This window comes from Lepisosteus platostomus, chromosome 2, assembly GCF_059453375.1.
Source record: "Lepisosteus platostomus isolate fLepPlt1 chromosome 2, fLepPlt1.hap1, whole genome shotgun sequence".
NCBI lineage: Eukaryota > Metazoa > Chordata > Actinopteri > Semionotiformes > Lepisosteidae > Lepisosteus > Lepisosteus platostomus.
In genome coordinates, this window is record NC_142612.1 from 27414436 (window position 1) to 27431852 (window position 17417).

At 34.3% G+C, this 17417-nt stretch overlaps 1 protein-coding gene across 5 annotated transcripts in view; it reads left to right on the forward strand.

The window, feature by feature from the left end:
* Positions 1-17417, forward strand: part of gpc5a (glypican 5a) — a 350786-nt gene that overhangs the window by 60865 nt on the left and 272504 nt on the right. For all 5 annotated transcript variants that reach the window (XM_088603546.1, XM_088603556.1, XM_088603535.1 and 2 more), the window contains exons 4-5: positions 2282-2415; positions 2749-2874. In XM_088603546.1, coding sequence (XP_088459672.1) covers positions 2282-2415; positions 2749-2874 — 260 coding nt within the window. The remainder of the gene's footprint in view (positions 1-2281; positions 2416-2748; positions 2875-17417) is intronic.

A 17417-nucleotide genomic window follows, 5' to 3' on the forward strand; every position in this document is an offset into this window, starting at 1 on the left:
CTCCACCCTATACCCTTTTCCATCACTTTTGTAAAGTTGTATCATGCTCATCTGTCTATAAAACTTTATCATAACTCTCCTGGTTCACTTTTGTGCATCTGAGCAAATTCTAATCTGTTTTTTCTGTTCTCAGGGATGATGAGAGGTTTACATCTTGCAGTGTAATATTTGTAATTCTGCTCTTCAATTCTGTGAATTGTGGATTTTGATACCTTCACCCTGCACATTGGAGGTTGTCAGTAGATTCACTGGCAGTTGTTTTAAGATTTTCCCCTAAAATGTTGCTTTTAGGGGAAAATCCTAAACCTTTGATTTTTCTGTCATCAACTGATGTCAGTCAGACACACATGCCACCATTATAAAAACTATATATACGACAACAATAACTAGACAAAGTGATTCCTAATTGTTTTGCAAGCCTCTGTTCATTAATGCATTGAACACAAATATTCAGATTAGAGGAAAACTTGAAAATGCACATAGAGCAATGCAATGAAAGATAAGAAATACTAGAATGTCATTATTGACTGCAAAAGAAGCATGGACCAATCTCCATGCTTCTACTGGCAAAATCAAAAGATCACAAAAATGGCAAAAACATGAATGAGCTTGGAACAACTCTGGTACAATCTGAAATACCTGGGAATGACAGAAAATCAAGTTATTATTTAGAAGCTGTGAAAAAAAAAGTATCTGGTGGAAGCTGAACTCCACTCATTTTAAATTACTTGGATATCTAGCACTTTTAAGCATTCTAAAATTCCAAAACACATTACATTCATAAATTATACACATGTACTGTAGGTACCTGCTGCTGAACTCGACGAGAAATGCTTTTTTAAATGAAAACATCTTAATTAGAATAGCATCCCAAAGTCCAAAGCAACTGTTAAACCAAGGTTTGGGATTTTCCTAGGGTTGTACTACAAATTTCAGAAGAGCACTGTAAGACTTCACATTCACCACAGATCTCAATTACAACAAATCTGGTAACAGGTAGTTTTGAAACAAATTCTGATTGTTTTCCCAAGTTAGAATTAAAGAAGTTTCCCCCAGGGAATGCATGCAGTAAATTATCTCCAAGTTCTCCATAAAATCAACAGAATTTACCTGGGTCTTAAATAAGTCAGAAGAACTCAGGAAGAATGTGGATGCCCAATGTAGTACCATGCACACAAAGTCTTTAAAAGACAGTGCTTGTCAGATATCCCAATTGGGATATCTACTGAGAAGGTTGAGGAATAAATATTTTTCAGTGTAATTTTCAACAGTTGCAACAGAAAATTTGCTTAATATTTTCTGGAATAAAGTTGAAAGGTGCAGATCTCACAAGAATGTTAGACTAGTAAAAAGGATTGAGGGATTTGCTATACAAATGTTATTACCTATGTCTAAAAGAGAGTACTATATACAGTGCTATAAAAGGTCAGAAACTGACTGTTCTGGAGCACAATATCTCCATCTGCTGGACCACTTTGGCTAACACAGGACTTACTGCTGACTCAACTGAATTATTGTGTATTGGATTTTGTCAAGAGAGGTGGCTCAAGGAATAAACAAGCAGATTTAAACTGAAGTATATTTCATTTGAACTAAACAAGGAAATTTGCTTGCAAAAGCATGAAAGCAATTTTTTTGGTCAATATATCGATTTCTATTTTTTTAAATTACTGTATATAGGATGCACATATAACCCACTATCTTGTATGAAATTAATCATTTCTAACCATGAATCGCAGGTGTGCTGTTGCCTGTTAATACATAATAACAGTTTTATAATTATTTTTTGCTAATATATAATACATTGTTGCGGTTACCTTCTTGTATTTTTCCATAATTTGCATAGTTTAGCCAGGAAGCTGAATTCCCTTCTGCATATACAGTATCTATATTTTCTGGTACATTCTGGTGTCTAGGAGGTACCTTAAAATGAAAAAAATATTAACCGAAGATGAGAATGGATTGTGAAAACTCACAAGTATGCTATGCTATGTTCTGTGTCTCTTACTATACAGAAAATCACGAGAAAGAGACATAATAAATACCAGCACAGTATCTCCATTTATTTGGAGTCTCCATAAGATGCATTTGCAATATTCTGTAAATTTCAGATATTCAGCTTGACGTAAGAACATTTACAGATTATATCAATTTATTTTTCTTGCTTGGTCTTTTTTAGAGAAGATTAAAAGGGAATTTTAGTGAGCTTTAGTGTAGATAGTATATGGATCATTTCAATACATGAAACATTTATAATGTGTGATACTTCTTTCTTATGTAGGTACACAAGATGTGCGGACATCCGAACAGAAAATCAGCACAGTCATCAGGCTCTCCACTTGAGAATGCCAAAGATTTGGTCTCTCTGAAGGTTCCTCCTAGAAATACAGAAGAATCTCTTGCCAGCAGACGAAAGTAAGATTGTTTTGTTTTAAGCAAATCATAATACAGCATATGGATACCTAGCATACATTTGAATGTGTATTGAAAAACAGTTTCTAAGATTTACTAAAACATTATTAAAGGCTTATTTTTACCTCCTTTTCCATATTCCAGTAATTCTAACCTGTTGGACCACTTACACCGGATTTACGTACTATAATCAAATCCTATCAAAACATTTTTTTGTTAGAGTTTTTTTTTATCCAAGATGGTGGGTAAAGTTCCTTTTACTTTTTGGGTATACCGTAGAGTAGAAAAAATAGAATATAAAATGAGCTTTTTGTTTATTTGTATATTTAATTTCAGAGAGTTCATTAATAGTCTGCGGCTGTACCAGACATTTTATGCTGGACTTGCAGATCATCTGTGTGTGAGTGATCTGGCTTCATCTGATGGGCTCTCATGCTGGAATGGAGCAGATGTGGTAAAAAGGTAGGCATGCAACCATGTTTTGTTAAAGTAATTACTGTCTTGCCTATGAAAACCTGCATTTTTCTAATTATATTCAGAAATTATCAAGGATTTTGGACAGATTTTATGTTTTGATTGTATTTACAAAAGCAATTAGAGCATATGTATCTCTCTCTATATATATTGTTCTTTAAATGTACTTTTGAGGAAGTGATATTTTAAATTGCTTACATTGTTATTTTATTCACATTTACTTTCTGGAAAAGTAAGCACTACTGGAAATGCATGCCATTCAGTAAGCAGTTTTTATCATTTTTTGACAGTCCTCTAGTTTGGATGGCAGTCAAAGATTCTTGTGTTTTACATTTCATCAAATACAGTAGACATACGCTGATGGCACACTTCATGTTTTGAGAAACATCCTTTACTTTATCTGTATGCACTTGCCAGGATGTCACTATATAGGCTTGTATTTTACATGACAGCCTGCCAGTTCCTGATTCAATACTGTATCCTTACATGGGATATACCATTTATATAGACGAGTTTCCATTACTTTATTGCTTCTTTTGCCCCATTTCACTTATTCTGTTATCTTCTAAGACCTTGCATAAATTGTCTTGCATTCGTACTGTGCTGTTATTTTATTTCTTTGCTGTCATTATTTAAAACAGTAATAAATAATACAGAGGAGTGTGTTTAAACTGTGTCTGCTTCTTGTAAAATCTCAGAGAAGTGAGTTAATTTCTGGGAGTTAATCTTTTTCTGGGTTCTGAGCTGACTCAGTGACAATAATTGAAGTGGTATATCAGCCAAGCCCACCTAGTGAACATGTTTGAAACTAACATTTAAAGAACTTTTACATTTTATACTCTTGCTCAGCCAGAAGGGAAGAAGGATTAAGAGATAAATCAGCATCAGTAGAAGCATAATAATGACTTCTGATGCAAAAAGCAGAGAAAAAAGTACAATGACTCTGTGTTCAGTTCCTGAGCTGGGGTGTTATCTGCGTGGAGCTTGTATATTTTTCCCATATTTGCTTCGGCTTCCCCTGGGTATTCAGATTTCCTTCCACAGTCCAAAGACATACTGGTAGGTTAATTGGCTTCTGTTGTGAGTGTGAATATACTGTAAATGTCAAGGGCAAAAGCTGATGTCTAGCAAATCTAGTTTCTACTAGACAAATCTAGTTTAGTCAAGGTCTTCTGGTCATAATGCAAAGTTACTACTATTTCTAAAGTTGCTGATAGGGTGAGAGTTCCTGTACCATTGCTCCTTTGGACTCCAGTGAGTGCAGATAAAAATGGTAACATTATGATTCTTCCAAACAATTTTTGGAAAAATTACACGTCTGAATAATTTAGATTGGTCAGACAACTGGAATTCTCCAATAACATAAACACTCTTTAGAATATAAAAGTTGTAAATTACTTTTTTTATGGATTATACATTGCACAATGTTGCACAAATATCTACCCCCCTTTATCTAAATCATGCTTCTTTTATAAAAGGAAAGATAGGAAAGGTAAATGATAAAATGTGAATCACTGAAGTTAAAACACCATTCATTCAAGTCTTTGTTACTGTCATGAGAAAAGTGTTTAAGTAAAATTATGAACCAACATTACCAGTCTTGCTTTGTATTGACAAGAACGTAATTATCTGGAGATCTTAGGCACTACATTTACTGTACATTCTGCAGGGAAAAGAACTAGTGATGAATTGCTAAATTGTGTTGTTGCTGGACTTCAGGGAAAATAAACAGCTTTCCTAGATAATAAAGCCTAATTTACAATGGACTTGTTGACCTGAAGTGCACAGATGTTTAGCTTATATTTTCTTTCTGTTGTTTTCTGGAAAGTAGTTGTAGAATTTGTAGTATCCCCCTGACTTCATTAAACTGCATTCCATTTTTCATACAGTACATGCTTCACTGAAAATATCGAACGAATGATTAAACCTTAACTTCATGTCGACTGCATATATAAAAAATTGTAAAAAGGTCATACATTATATTGTATATGCCTTGCACTGGAATGTATTAAACTGTGACTGTTAAGGGTAATCCTGTCTGTACTCTCTTGCATTTGTCACAGTTTTGAGAATGTTCTATAGTATGGATGTAACATAATCAAAGATTATGTGTTGGAGATGGAGTTCCATATAATTATTTACTCCTGTGTATGTTATTTTGCACTTTGCACATGTTCCTGTTTCCTCTGCTTACTTTGAGAGCTTGTTCTTCAAGAATTTTTCCCATCCCTGCAGATCTGGAAGGCTGCTCACCAGTGATAAAAGGGTATGCATTCCTTCAGCAACCAAGACATGGGAGCAAAAACAAATATGCACAGGCACAATAAACACGATCTAAACAATGTAATTGCAAAATAAGAAAAAACAACAGAGTTTTTGGAGGGTCTACAGGGTCTACAATCTTTCATTTAATCCATGGTTAAATGTCACATTATTCTTGACTAATCCTAGCAATTAACTCATTCAATTAAGCATTAGATCACTTTGACAGAATACAAAATGTATCTTGGTTTAGAGTTTGAGACTTTCAGACTGAACAGTGATTCAAATGTTTTGGTTGATTCAAATCAAGATCAGCGTAGTAAATTACACTGTCACTTTAACCAGATCAACTTTAATACCCCTTAAAGGATTTGTACTGTATGTGTGGTTATGTGATCGTCACGGTTCCGCGAGGTGTCGTGCCCCCCGCCACCCGTTCCGTCCCGCATACGTGGGGCGCGAACCCGGGTCTCCGGCGTAACGCAATAGGGAACCAACCGCGTGTGCTAAAGGAGACCTCCCCCAGCCCAGGCAGCTGAGGTCCCTGCTACGTGCAGTGAGGGCGCTGACGTCACCGCACTACCTCCGCTACAGTTACTTACACATCATTGAACAAAAAAGAAAATGAAGTATGATATACACAAAACAACAACTTTCAATTTTATGAGCCTTGTTTGTATTGTTTTGGCAACTAGCAGCATACTATATATACTTGTTTGGGTCATACAGTGCTGCACTACATGATAATGGGCAGTGTAGAATATTCAGTCTCTGGACTCATAACTGGTGGGTTGTGGGTCCTCACTGCAGACACTCTTTGTTGTTCTTTGTTCATGTGTTCTCTGCTTGCTTCATGTTCAGAAACCAGTATAAGCTCTGCCCCAATGAACCATACCTAGCACTTGTTAATCATCTACCATTTGTAAATGTACTACTTAATTATATAAATATTAACAGTGGCACAGAATCTGTCTGATCTTCTTCATGAGAAGAACCATGCTGCTACCATTTTATGGCCAGTTTCAACTGGAATCAAATTTAACCACTGGGTTTGATTCTGATTAGTAGAGACATTGTAATTCCATCCAATTATACTTATTGTACATATCATTTTTAAGTAATGCAGAGGTGCACAAACATAATCTACTGATTTTAAAGGTCTCATTATTCCAGTGCTTGGCAAAGATCAGGCAAAGGTGATGATAATGACCTTTTCTTGTAAATAATTAGATAAATTAAGAACTCAGCCAATTGAAGCACTGTGACCCTCTGATGTCTGTATTGTGTGCAGTCAGTAGTTACTAAACACACACTCACATGTATGCATACTGTACATATATAACTTATATGGTTGATAAGGGTACAGTATTTTCCCTAGGACAGGGTACAGTGTCAGAGCATGACATGGACAATGTGCTTGACAAAGGCTGGAGCTATTGTATCCTCTCAATGAGCAGAAGGAATCATTTTAAAAATACTTCTGAAATAATTGGTAAATACTTCATTTTTTATTAAATTTAATTTTGTGTTTACAATGTGCAGGTAAATGCTTGAAATGATTAGCACAATTCTGGTTTACTTACATACTCTACTGTATGAAACTAATTGCTTAAGCTAATTAACTAATTTAACTAATACATAAGCCATGTTTTCTAATTCATAGTAATTTATACTCAGTCCTGGACATACCTGTTTTGTTAAATATAAAAAAATCTAAATCATTTACAAACACATCAATAGCTGAGGCAAGCATTCAACTAAAATGTGATTGGTTCACTGGAGGGATTTTGTTATTACAAAGAAGTCCTTTCAAAATGATTTTATTGTTTATATTGACTTTTGTGCTATGTGCTTAATTTTGAATCTTGCTAATAACTGTGTTGATAACAAATTTGAAACTGTGACATCTAAGAATTAGCTAAGAGAGGTACTGGGGGAGAACACAATTCCTTGTATCCATAGAGACAGCTTAACAAGTGAATACCTTTCCTGCATTTCAATGGTAACTATTTCTAAACAGGCTCTTCAAGACTGCATTGTATAATACAGGCCCTCTATGTACTTGTGTATGCATTTATCATATTTTCATATTCTTTAATATTATCTTTTTAGAATATTTTTTAAATGTAAGTATTAATGTGATGGCATTCAAATGAGTCCTCTTTTGAGTAGGGAAGCTGCACAGCTGGGGTGAGTGTGTTAATTCCCTGATAAATCATTTTTCGGTAAATATTTTATCTTGTCTATAAATATTTATTTTGTGTAATTATAGAAATATTCTTATAAAAGGTATATGTTTGTACTACACAACTTACGGGAAGTTCTAATGTAAGCTTTCAGAAAGACCGATAGCATGCAATTTAAGCTAGGGTATACCTGTATCTGGGTGACATGCAATGTAATCAATCAGACCTACCTCCCTGGTACTTGTAATTTTAAATTTGATTTTGGCTTGAACTGGGTTTAAATGTGTATTATTATGTATTCAGCCAGCAAACATCTTCTTAACTGGGTAAACCTCATTTATATTTAAAGTTATTGTTGAAAATATTGTCCTCTATAAAAAACATCAGAAACTAAATATATTTTTATATATTTTAATTGAAGCATAATATACATTGTTCTGGCATTATTCCTGTGGGGCAGATAAACCTGAATTATGCACTATCCTTTGAGTATCATTGATTAGTTGAAAAAGTCTTGATCCATTACTGGGTGATAAGAGACCTTAAATTACACAGTAGTACATTATGATGTAATTCAAGATCCATTATCACAACAATTGCTACCTTATGAGATCTGTTTCCAATGTATAATAAACAAAGGAACTGTCTTCACATGTTGACTTTCTGCTATTCCCTGTACATACGTTTTTCCCACGTGCTCTTTGGAAGGTTCAAAATGTAAGCTGTCCAAAAGATTGGTAAATTAGTCAACAGAAGACATGCTTTTGCAAGCATGCTATTGATGATGTTTCAGCATGTTAAGGAGTTTTTTGTATTCTTTGAATTGATTATAATATTTTAATTAGTTCACGTGCCAAGGCTTTCTGGTGGAAGATATACCAGCTTATATCTACATGCTGTTATTTAAAACACAAATCATTTGCTGTTCATGGTGTTTTATTTTTATCAGGTTCTCTTTAGAAAATCAAATAAGTGCACCTCTGTGATTCCTTGGTGTATTTATATTGCTGACAGAAATAGGGAATCAACTAATATTGGAGAACCCAACATACCATAAATATTTATGTGATGAACTTGAATCCTCTGACTTTGAGTGAAATGCTTGGACATTTTCATTTAATATTGGACAATATTATTTTCTAACAATTAGCATTCAACAGTGAAGGTACATTTCTGGTACTGGTAAAGTGTTGATATTTTTCTCTGGAGGTGGTTATAAATTATATGTTCACAGTGAGATCAAGCATTTGTTATTTTAGACAACTGAACGAGCAGCATGACAGCAAGCAAAAACATAGTATAAAACTTGATGGTGTAGTAGACGTATGTACAGTAGGAAGGATACAACACTGAAAATATTTTTTGGGTCATTGTGATATCACCTGATATTGAACCATTACAGGAGGTGATAACTTTCTCACAGTGGATGATCAATGTAATCCCAGATTTGCAGAATTCAGGTGATTTCTCTTTGTGTTGAAACATAGATTTCTTTTTTCTGCAGCATTTGTTGTTGTCATTACTGTGTTGGATTTTACAATGTTGTCTTGCCGTATCCTAGTGATTGACATCCAGTCCAGGTGCCATGTGTTGTACCTCAGATACACAGTAAAGGGTTAATCAGCAATATGTTTTTTAGAATTAGGACAGTAAGCTACTAATGTTTGAATGAAACATTTACTTCTGGATTCTGTCATTAACTTTGATCTGAAGACATCCCTAAATTCACATCTATTTTCATCCTATAATCACATCTCGTAAATTTGGCTTTGTATTTCATTTACGCATCAACACATCAGCACATGAGGGTCCTCTGAATTCTAGTAAAAGGTAGGATCAAAATGATTTTCTGATAAAGCCTAATTTTGTGTTTCATTTGATACTCAAAGAACACAAATATACAAAACTGTCCTTGGAGGGTTTATTTTTTGAGGCAGTTTTGGCAGTGTTGGAATTGTGTGGTGTGTTATTTATGCAATTCAGGAGTTTGTTGTTGTTCTGTATGTGATAATCTCTGTCCATAGAATTACAGTGATCACGGTATTGAGACTTGGTCTTCTCTAGTTACCACAGTAACACCAAAATTAATGTAATCCCTTAACCCAGTGGTTCTCAAACTTTTTGGACCAAGTACCACCCCTAATCCAACCAAAGCATCCAAGTACCACCTACAAGTCATCATCTCATAGGAACCCCAGAAAGTCTCAATGACCAACATGAGCGCATGTGCACACACACTCACACATACATATATAAATATTATACTAATAAGCTTTGTTTGATATATTAAAATGTGGCTTCTCAAAGTGTTTTACAGAAAAAAAACAACAACAAATAAAAATAAAAAAGCACCATTTCAGTGAGAGGGGTGAGCCTGTTTAGTCGAGCAAAGCAGATGTGAATTAATTTTTCGAGCCTTGATACAATTCACAACAGTCTTAACAGATTTTAAATCGTCAGGCATTTTCTTGACGGCAAAGGTCTCACGCTGGATGTTGCAATGAAACCATTAATTTCTGGGGCAACCTCTCTAATTCGTGCAACTACACCGCTGTGTCGGCTTGTCATTGCTCTAGCACATTTCTGATCAGGTTCTGTGTCAGTCTTGATTATCAAGGCTGTCACTGGAAAGCTTTGCTGTAAAATAAAGAATCTTCTTTAATGATGGGGACATTTTATCATCTAAAATACATGTGGCGATGTCTTTCCTGATTAATAGCTTTGGTTTTGATCTCACATTTATTAGTTATAATTAAAGTTCAGTGTGGGAAAAAATGGAAAAGGGAAAATGTATATTTCATATATATCATTTAATTACTATATACTAAGACTTAAGTGAGGTGACAGCTATTAAATGGTGGTAATAGAAATCTTTGAAAAAACAATAAAATCTTAATTTTCTCCTTGTGGTCAGTTTTGCCTGTATGAAATAATTTCTAATTAAATGACTGATTCTTTGTGGTATTGATATTCCCCTGTGGTGAATACATTTCTGTAAAATAAAGGTAGACAAGGTTGTATGTGAGCATGGGAGTACATCATAAGCATTTACCATATTTTGAGTGAAATATTCTAGATATTAAAGAGATTTGTTTCCAATCGGAGACTTTGGCTAAAGCCTTGCCTCATATATACAGTAGTATGTTATTTTAAATATTCCTCAATGTGTTAACACATTTAGGGTTATTGAGAGGCTAGTCCTGTTGTTTGTATTCAGTACATAAACCCCTGCGGATGTGCAAAAAAGACAATTTCATGTTAACAACAGGGAGATTAATCCCCTTTCCAGAAATTTTCTGAGCTTAACTATCGGTTAATTTGTGTTTACATATCTGTTGCATATTTAGAACAGCTTGGCTTGTACCACCATCATAGATTTAGCAGTAGAAGGTTTGTGTTTGTCTGCATAATCTTGGGCATGTGAAGAAACTAACATTCAGTGGCGATTATGTTCTAATTTCTTTACCGTTGTAACAAATAAATACGGTTTCATTGATCTGCATTATGTTATTTTTTTTCCTTCCAACTCCCAGTTCAGAATTTAGAAGTCTTTTTTTACAGAGGGCGGTTTACACTCAGCAGTTCACTGACTGGTTAATTGTAAATTTTCTCCAAAAGGGAGCAATTTAAAAGACTTTTGAGAGGCAACACTTTATTTATCGCTGAGAATTGCATGTAGGGCATCAGATATCCTGTTTTGATATGAAAACCCTCCTTTTTATGAGTTTTAACCTCTGGTTCATCAATTGTTGTGCACAGCAATTGTGGAGCTGCTATGTTATTTTTTTTCCTTACACAAATGGGCTTTCCAGGTAAACTGTCTATGTGACATTCTGTAAATTGCATTCTTATCAAATTGGTAAAAGTACTTCACCTTTCTAAATATTCTTTTAAAAACGATATATATATAGTATGTCCTTACACTAATTTAATTGAAAATAAATGTTAAATACAAGTCCATACAATTTTTTTAACCAAAATTAGCTGACATTTGTGTTTTCAAATATGTGCACTTAATGTTATGCTTATCATGGAAATTCCGTGGATTTTGTGTATTGAGCATCATGGTTCAAAGTAAATTTAACTGGAATTGCTCTAATAATGTTTTGTGCGCATTTACATCCAGATTGGGGATCTAGTGCTTTCGAACATGAAAATATTGTGTATATTACAGTAATCATAGTTTTCCAATATCTTCAACTACCGTAACAAAATAATGTATTGTTGTAATAGATGAGTAGTTCATCTGAATTTTAATATGTTGATACATTTACTCAGAATTATATTAGGATAGTGGAACCTATAGATCCCTCTTGTTGAATTTTTGGCTAGATATTAAACATTGCCTATTATCATCATCATTAGTCTGAAGTTTTTCTGTCATAATATCGATCTTTAAACAGCAGAGGGGGCTAAATGCATCTTGTATGAAATAAGTTTGACATTTGGAAGAGTGACATACCACAAGCCATCTGTATAAATTTTATTAGTGTGTTGATTGTCAACATTAAAAAGTCTTTCATCGCCAGATTGAAGACTCTTTTTTTCTTTATTGATTTATTTATTTAAAAATAAATATGAATGCATTAATTACTTATACTCTTAGTACTCAACTAATATATATTCTAATTAAAATGAGAGGAACAGGAATCAAATTGAACATTAAAAAGATCTTTTTAACCTATATGATTGATTTTTTTACAGTGCTTCTTAACTCAATACCTGTACACTAGACATGTTAACATTAAGAAGAGTTGACATCAAGCAGTACAATTCCATTGATTTTAAATGATAAATTATACTGAAACAACATAAGAAATCTATTAAAATACATTCCTGACAGCTAGGCTGAAAGGAACAGAAATATGTGGTCAGAATCTGAAAAGATAAATTAAATGTTTATTTAGACTGATTAAAGTGCACTTTTTAAATTTGTGCGTTAATTTGTGCTCAGAGGTCTTTCTAACATAATCTTTGTATGAATATGGATGTTTGTTTTAATTGCATCATTTTTTGGTGTGCAGATTTCTATGAGATCTTCACAGTATGCCTGCTATGGTCTACCTTTTTTACTATGCTCTGTTTTATTTTTTTGCCCACTCAAGCCTATGTTTTCAAGAAAAAGAAACCATAGCTAATTCCTGAGAATATTTTTTTTTCCATAGATTTAAAAAGTGATTGAGGTTAGGCAGGATTTATCCCTTCAGATTTAGCATGGAAACTTAAAAATTAAATTAAACATTTTTTTTTTTTGCTCCAGAGTTAATTTGTATACAATTTCCAACCTCAGCAGTATATATGGATAGGGCAGAGTGGTGGCACTGCGGCTAAGGATCTGTGGCTGTGAGTGGAAGGTTGCCTGTTCAAATCCTGTGACCAGCAGAGCAATTCTACTCTGAGCAAGGCCCTTAACCCCAACTGCTACAAGGGTGCTGTATAAATGGCTGACCCTGTGCTCTGACCCCAAGCTTCTCTCTCCCCACCTGTGTGTCTCATGGAGAGCAGGTTGGGGTATGTGAAAAGTCAAATTCCTAATGCAAGAAATTGTATATAGCTAAAAACGTGATCTTATACTGTACATCAGTTTTATTATTTCATATATTGAATTGTGTTAATGTTTATTAAGAGAGGACACATCATTGACAGTAACTTTAGTTTTTGTTTTTGCTTTTCTCTTATCTCCAGTACACATGTTCCATAATTTATCTACACATTTATTTTTAGTGCCTCTATTTACCTCATACTAAACACAAAACAGGCACCTTTTTGAATGCTTCATATGAACTTGCAAGTGAATTAATTTAAGTGAAAGCCTTGTTTTCCAGATGGTGACGTTCGTGCTTTTAGTCTGGAGTGTGACATGGGCAAAGTCATTCCAATGCATGATGTACATTTAAGAATAAAAATGAATTAAAAGGAAAATTAGGGTAAAATATTGATTATGGAGCATCATAGAATGGCAATAAAAACTTGCTTTGAGTGACGTACTGTAGATAATGCTCTTAGATATTCTTAGAAAATCTGAGAAAGATTTTTTTAATATTCATGATTTTCACATCTACATAACTGTTTACAATGCATAATCTATTATATCCTTTATGTCACATGTGGGTCTGAGACTGTCCACTTCATGGTGCAGTACACAAATCCAGTGCATTGAATGCCAAATCTGTTTTGAGGCATTGCCGTATTAGAAATAAAATAATATTTCTAATTTCTAAAGTATTATAATCTTGTGTACGATAAACTTTACAGTTTATTGTACACAAGATTATAATACTTTATATAGCTTTGTACAGCTTTTCTTTTTACATCACAAGGATCTTCTTTGATCTTTATTTCATATTACTGTCTTTAAGACCTTAATATGTTAAAACCTAGATCTATTTTCTTATGGATCTTTATTTATTTGTAATTGCTGTCCACATAAAACTAAAATTTAATATCTAAATTTAAATAATACAAGATCAGGGGAACAAACTCCATGCAGATAGCACCCCATGTCTGGAATTGAGCCTAGGGCCCCAGTGCTTCGAGACAGCAATGCTAACTACTGCACCAGGCCCCACTGTGCCACCCTTAAACTAAGAGTACTATGTTATTATGTAGATGGCAAATCACTGTAAAATGTAGATTGATTATTACAGTTTCAAGTGTTTTCCTGAATTAAGGGGTCATCTATGAAATCTCTACCTGGATATTAAAAATACTGACATTATAACAGTATACATTCCCATAATGATATCACCATTCATTATTCAGTAGAAACTTTTCTAAGAAATTTTAATGAACAGATTCATCAAATGATACAAGTGGAATGGCACTAGAATAGCAGCATAGAGCACATTGTTCATTGCTGTGCCTGTAGTACTGTTCCCTGTTTTCATCAGCAGTTATGTTTTTCATAACAATCCATCTCTGCCTCGCATTGTCTTACTTAATTTGAATATGAAGTTCATTTTGTAATGTACACTTAAAAAAGTTAATTTACTGTGTAATTTAAGATGGTACAAATAGCTACTTGGATCCATTTTCATTTTCAGTCCATTCAGCACTATTTTGTCAATTGTGTAAAACTGAATTCAATTAGCAGAGAAATGTAAAATTCAGTCAGTTAAGCAACTGCCATAGTTGCGGTTTTGAAAGTGCTGAAGTGATTTAGGCACAGTCAGAAGATCTTAGATTGGAAAAATAAAACTGCACCTATGAATGCTGCAAATATGTTTGAAAAATCGTGAACTCTGATTTTGTTAAATGGTTAAGGATGTTCTGAGTTCAAGACTTTCATCACTATTTGAATGCATTGTTGGCTGTTACCATGGTGACATGGCTGACCTATTTAGAAACGTTTCACCTTCTACAGCTCTGCCCTTTACCTGACAGCCAAGATAAATGACTGTGATCCAGAAAGGACATGAACACAAACATGCATTTCTGGTTGTCAAGTTCTGCTGATTGCTTACGGCAACTCTTATTTACTTTAACGTGAAATAAATATAATGCAGACTTCCACTGGCTCAGTAAGAAAGAGAGGCCTTCTAATGAAAATTCTGCAACAGGTTTTAGAAATCAGTTAGATAAACAATGAATGTAACAATGGATGCTGAATGTAATAACTTTCAGCTATAAGAAAGGTAAGTCTGAAAGGTTAAAAATACAGTGCCTATAGAAAGTTTACACTCCCCTTGGACTTTTTCACATTTTCTTGTGTTACAGAATTGAATCATGATGTATTTAACTGAGATGGTTTGCCACTCATCAACACAAAGTACTTTATGATGCTCAAGTAAAAAAAAACACATTTTACAACAAAAAAAAAACAGAAAATAATTGAATGAATAAATATTCACCCTCCAGAGTTAATACTTGGTAAGACCACCTTTGGCAGCAGTTACAGCTGTGAATCTCTTTGGGTAAGTCTCTATCGGTGTTGCACATGACACTTGACACTGGACTTTTTGCCAATTCTTCTTGGCAAAATTGCTCAAGATCTTCAACTTGGATGGGGACCGTTTGAGAACAGCAATTTTTAAGTCATTCCACAGATGCTCAATTGGATTTAGCTCTGGGCTTTGACTGGGCCACTCCAGGACATTAACCTTTATGGTTTTAAGCCATTCCAGTGTGGCTTTTGCTTTATGTTTCAGGTCATTGTCCTGTTGGAAGATGAGTCGTCCTCCAAGTCCCAGTGCTCTTGCGGATTGCAGCATGACTGTACTTAGCTCCATCCATTTTTCCTTCTATCTTTATGAGTTTTCCAATCCCTGCCGAGAGAAGCACCCCCAAAGCATGATACTACCACCACCTTGCTTCACTGTAGGGATGGTTTTCTCAGTGTGATGTGCTGTGTTAGGTTTGCGCCAAACAAAGTTCAATTTTGGACTCATCAGACCATAAATCTTCCTCCAAATTATTGAGTCTCTCACATGCCTTTGGGCAAACTCCAGTCAAGATGTGATATTAGTTTTTTCCAACAAAGGCTTTCTTCTTGCCACCTTTCCGTACAAGCCAGATTTCTGAAGTGTGCGTGCTATTGTTGTCTCATGCACAGTTTCTCCCATGTCTGTCATGGAGGACTGTAACTCCTTTAAAGTTGCCACAGGCCTCTTGGTGGCCTCCCTTACTATGGCTCTTCTTGCCCGGACACTCAGTTTTGGGGGGCGGCTAGTTCTGGGCAGATTCACAGTTGTTCAATATTTTCTCACCTTTTTATTATGATGGACTTCACTGTGCTTCGAGGTATATTCAGTGCCTTGGAAATTTTCTTCTATCCTTGCACTGGCTGGTATTTTTCTTGTCTTGGATCTGCTTTAAATGTTCCTTGGTCTTCATGGTGTAGTGTTTCCTTGGAAATACACTAAGTGGGAAAGCTCCCAGACACAGGTGTATTTATTCTGAAATCATCTGAAACACCTCAACTGCACACAGGTGGACTCCAGTCAGGTAATTATGTGACTTGGAGAAGAGAGTTGGTTACTTCAGAGGTAATTTAGGTGTGTCAAAACAAGGGGGTGAATACTTATGCATTCAATTATTTTCTGTTTTTTTATTTTTAATTAATTTAGTAAAATGTCTGGATTTGTTTTTTACTTTGACATTATAGAGTACTTTGTGTTGATGAGTGACAAAAATTCTTAGTTAAATACATCATGGTTCCATAAAATGTGAAAAGGTCCAAGGGGGGTGTAGACTTTCTATAGGCACTGTATGAGCCAATTCCATGCATTTAAAAAATGACAATACCATTATTTCCAATGAACAGTTTTATGCAAGTCAGTCTTCCTTTGTAGCAAGTCAGCTTTCTGAAGATAATTTATTTAAAACAATGATCCTAATTATTTTGTTGTAATACACTGCATCCCACAGTTCTTTTTCAAAACAAATTACATTTTATTTGCAATTAAAACACTTTTTTTTATTTCAACAAATATTAGTCATGTCTAGTTAATTTGGAAAATATCAATTTATCCAGCTCTTTTGTAAATTGGTCCTTCAACATTTAAGACATACTGTATATCAACCAAAGTATAATGAGAATAGAAGAAAAAGACAAAAACACTTAACAAGTAAAATTCTCATGAATACATTCTCTTCATCAAGCCAATAGGATTTGTACATTTTTCATGAAGAACTGAGTTTGAGAATCATGAAAAATTAAAACCCGTTGGACTGGTTTCATGTCCTGCAGGCCTGTTTCCAGTAAGCTGTTTTTAAAAGGAAGCAAATATATAATGGCACATTTGTTTATTGCTGTTTTAAATAGATAGATAGTTGCATTAATTTACAGGTAAATAAGAAGCCTTTCTGAATGTACTCCTAGGGCTTTATGGGGACATGATTTCACAATAATGTGAAGAAATTAATAAATATAATTAAAATGAGTAACTTTTTTGCTTTAAGAATGAGCATGCATTGCAGAATGACTGTAGTTTTAATAACTTTATTAACGGCTCAAATATTTTATTGGAAGAGTTTTCTATTGAAATTATCTTTTGATTTTGAGTACATGAAAATGAATAATTCCACTGACTTCTGGTTCAGAATGAAACTTCCTTCAAAGTGTACCTAAAAGGTAGTTTTACA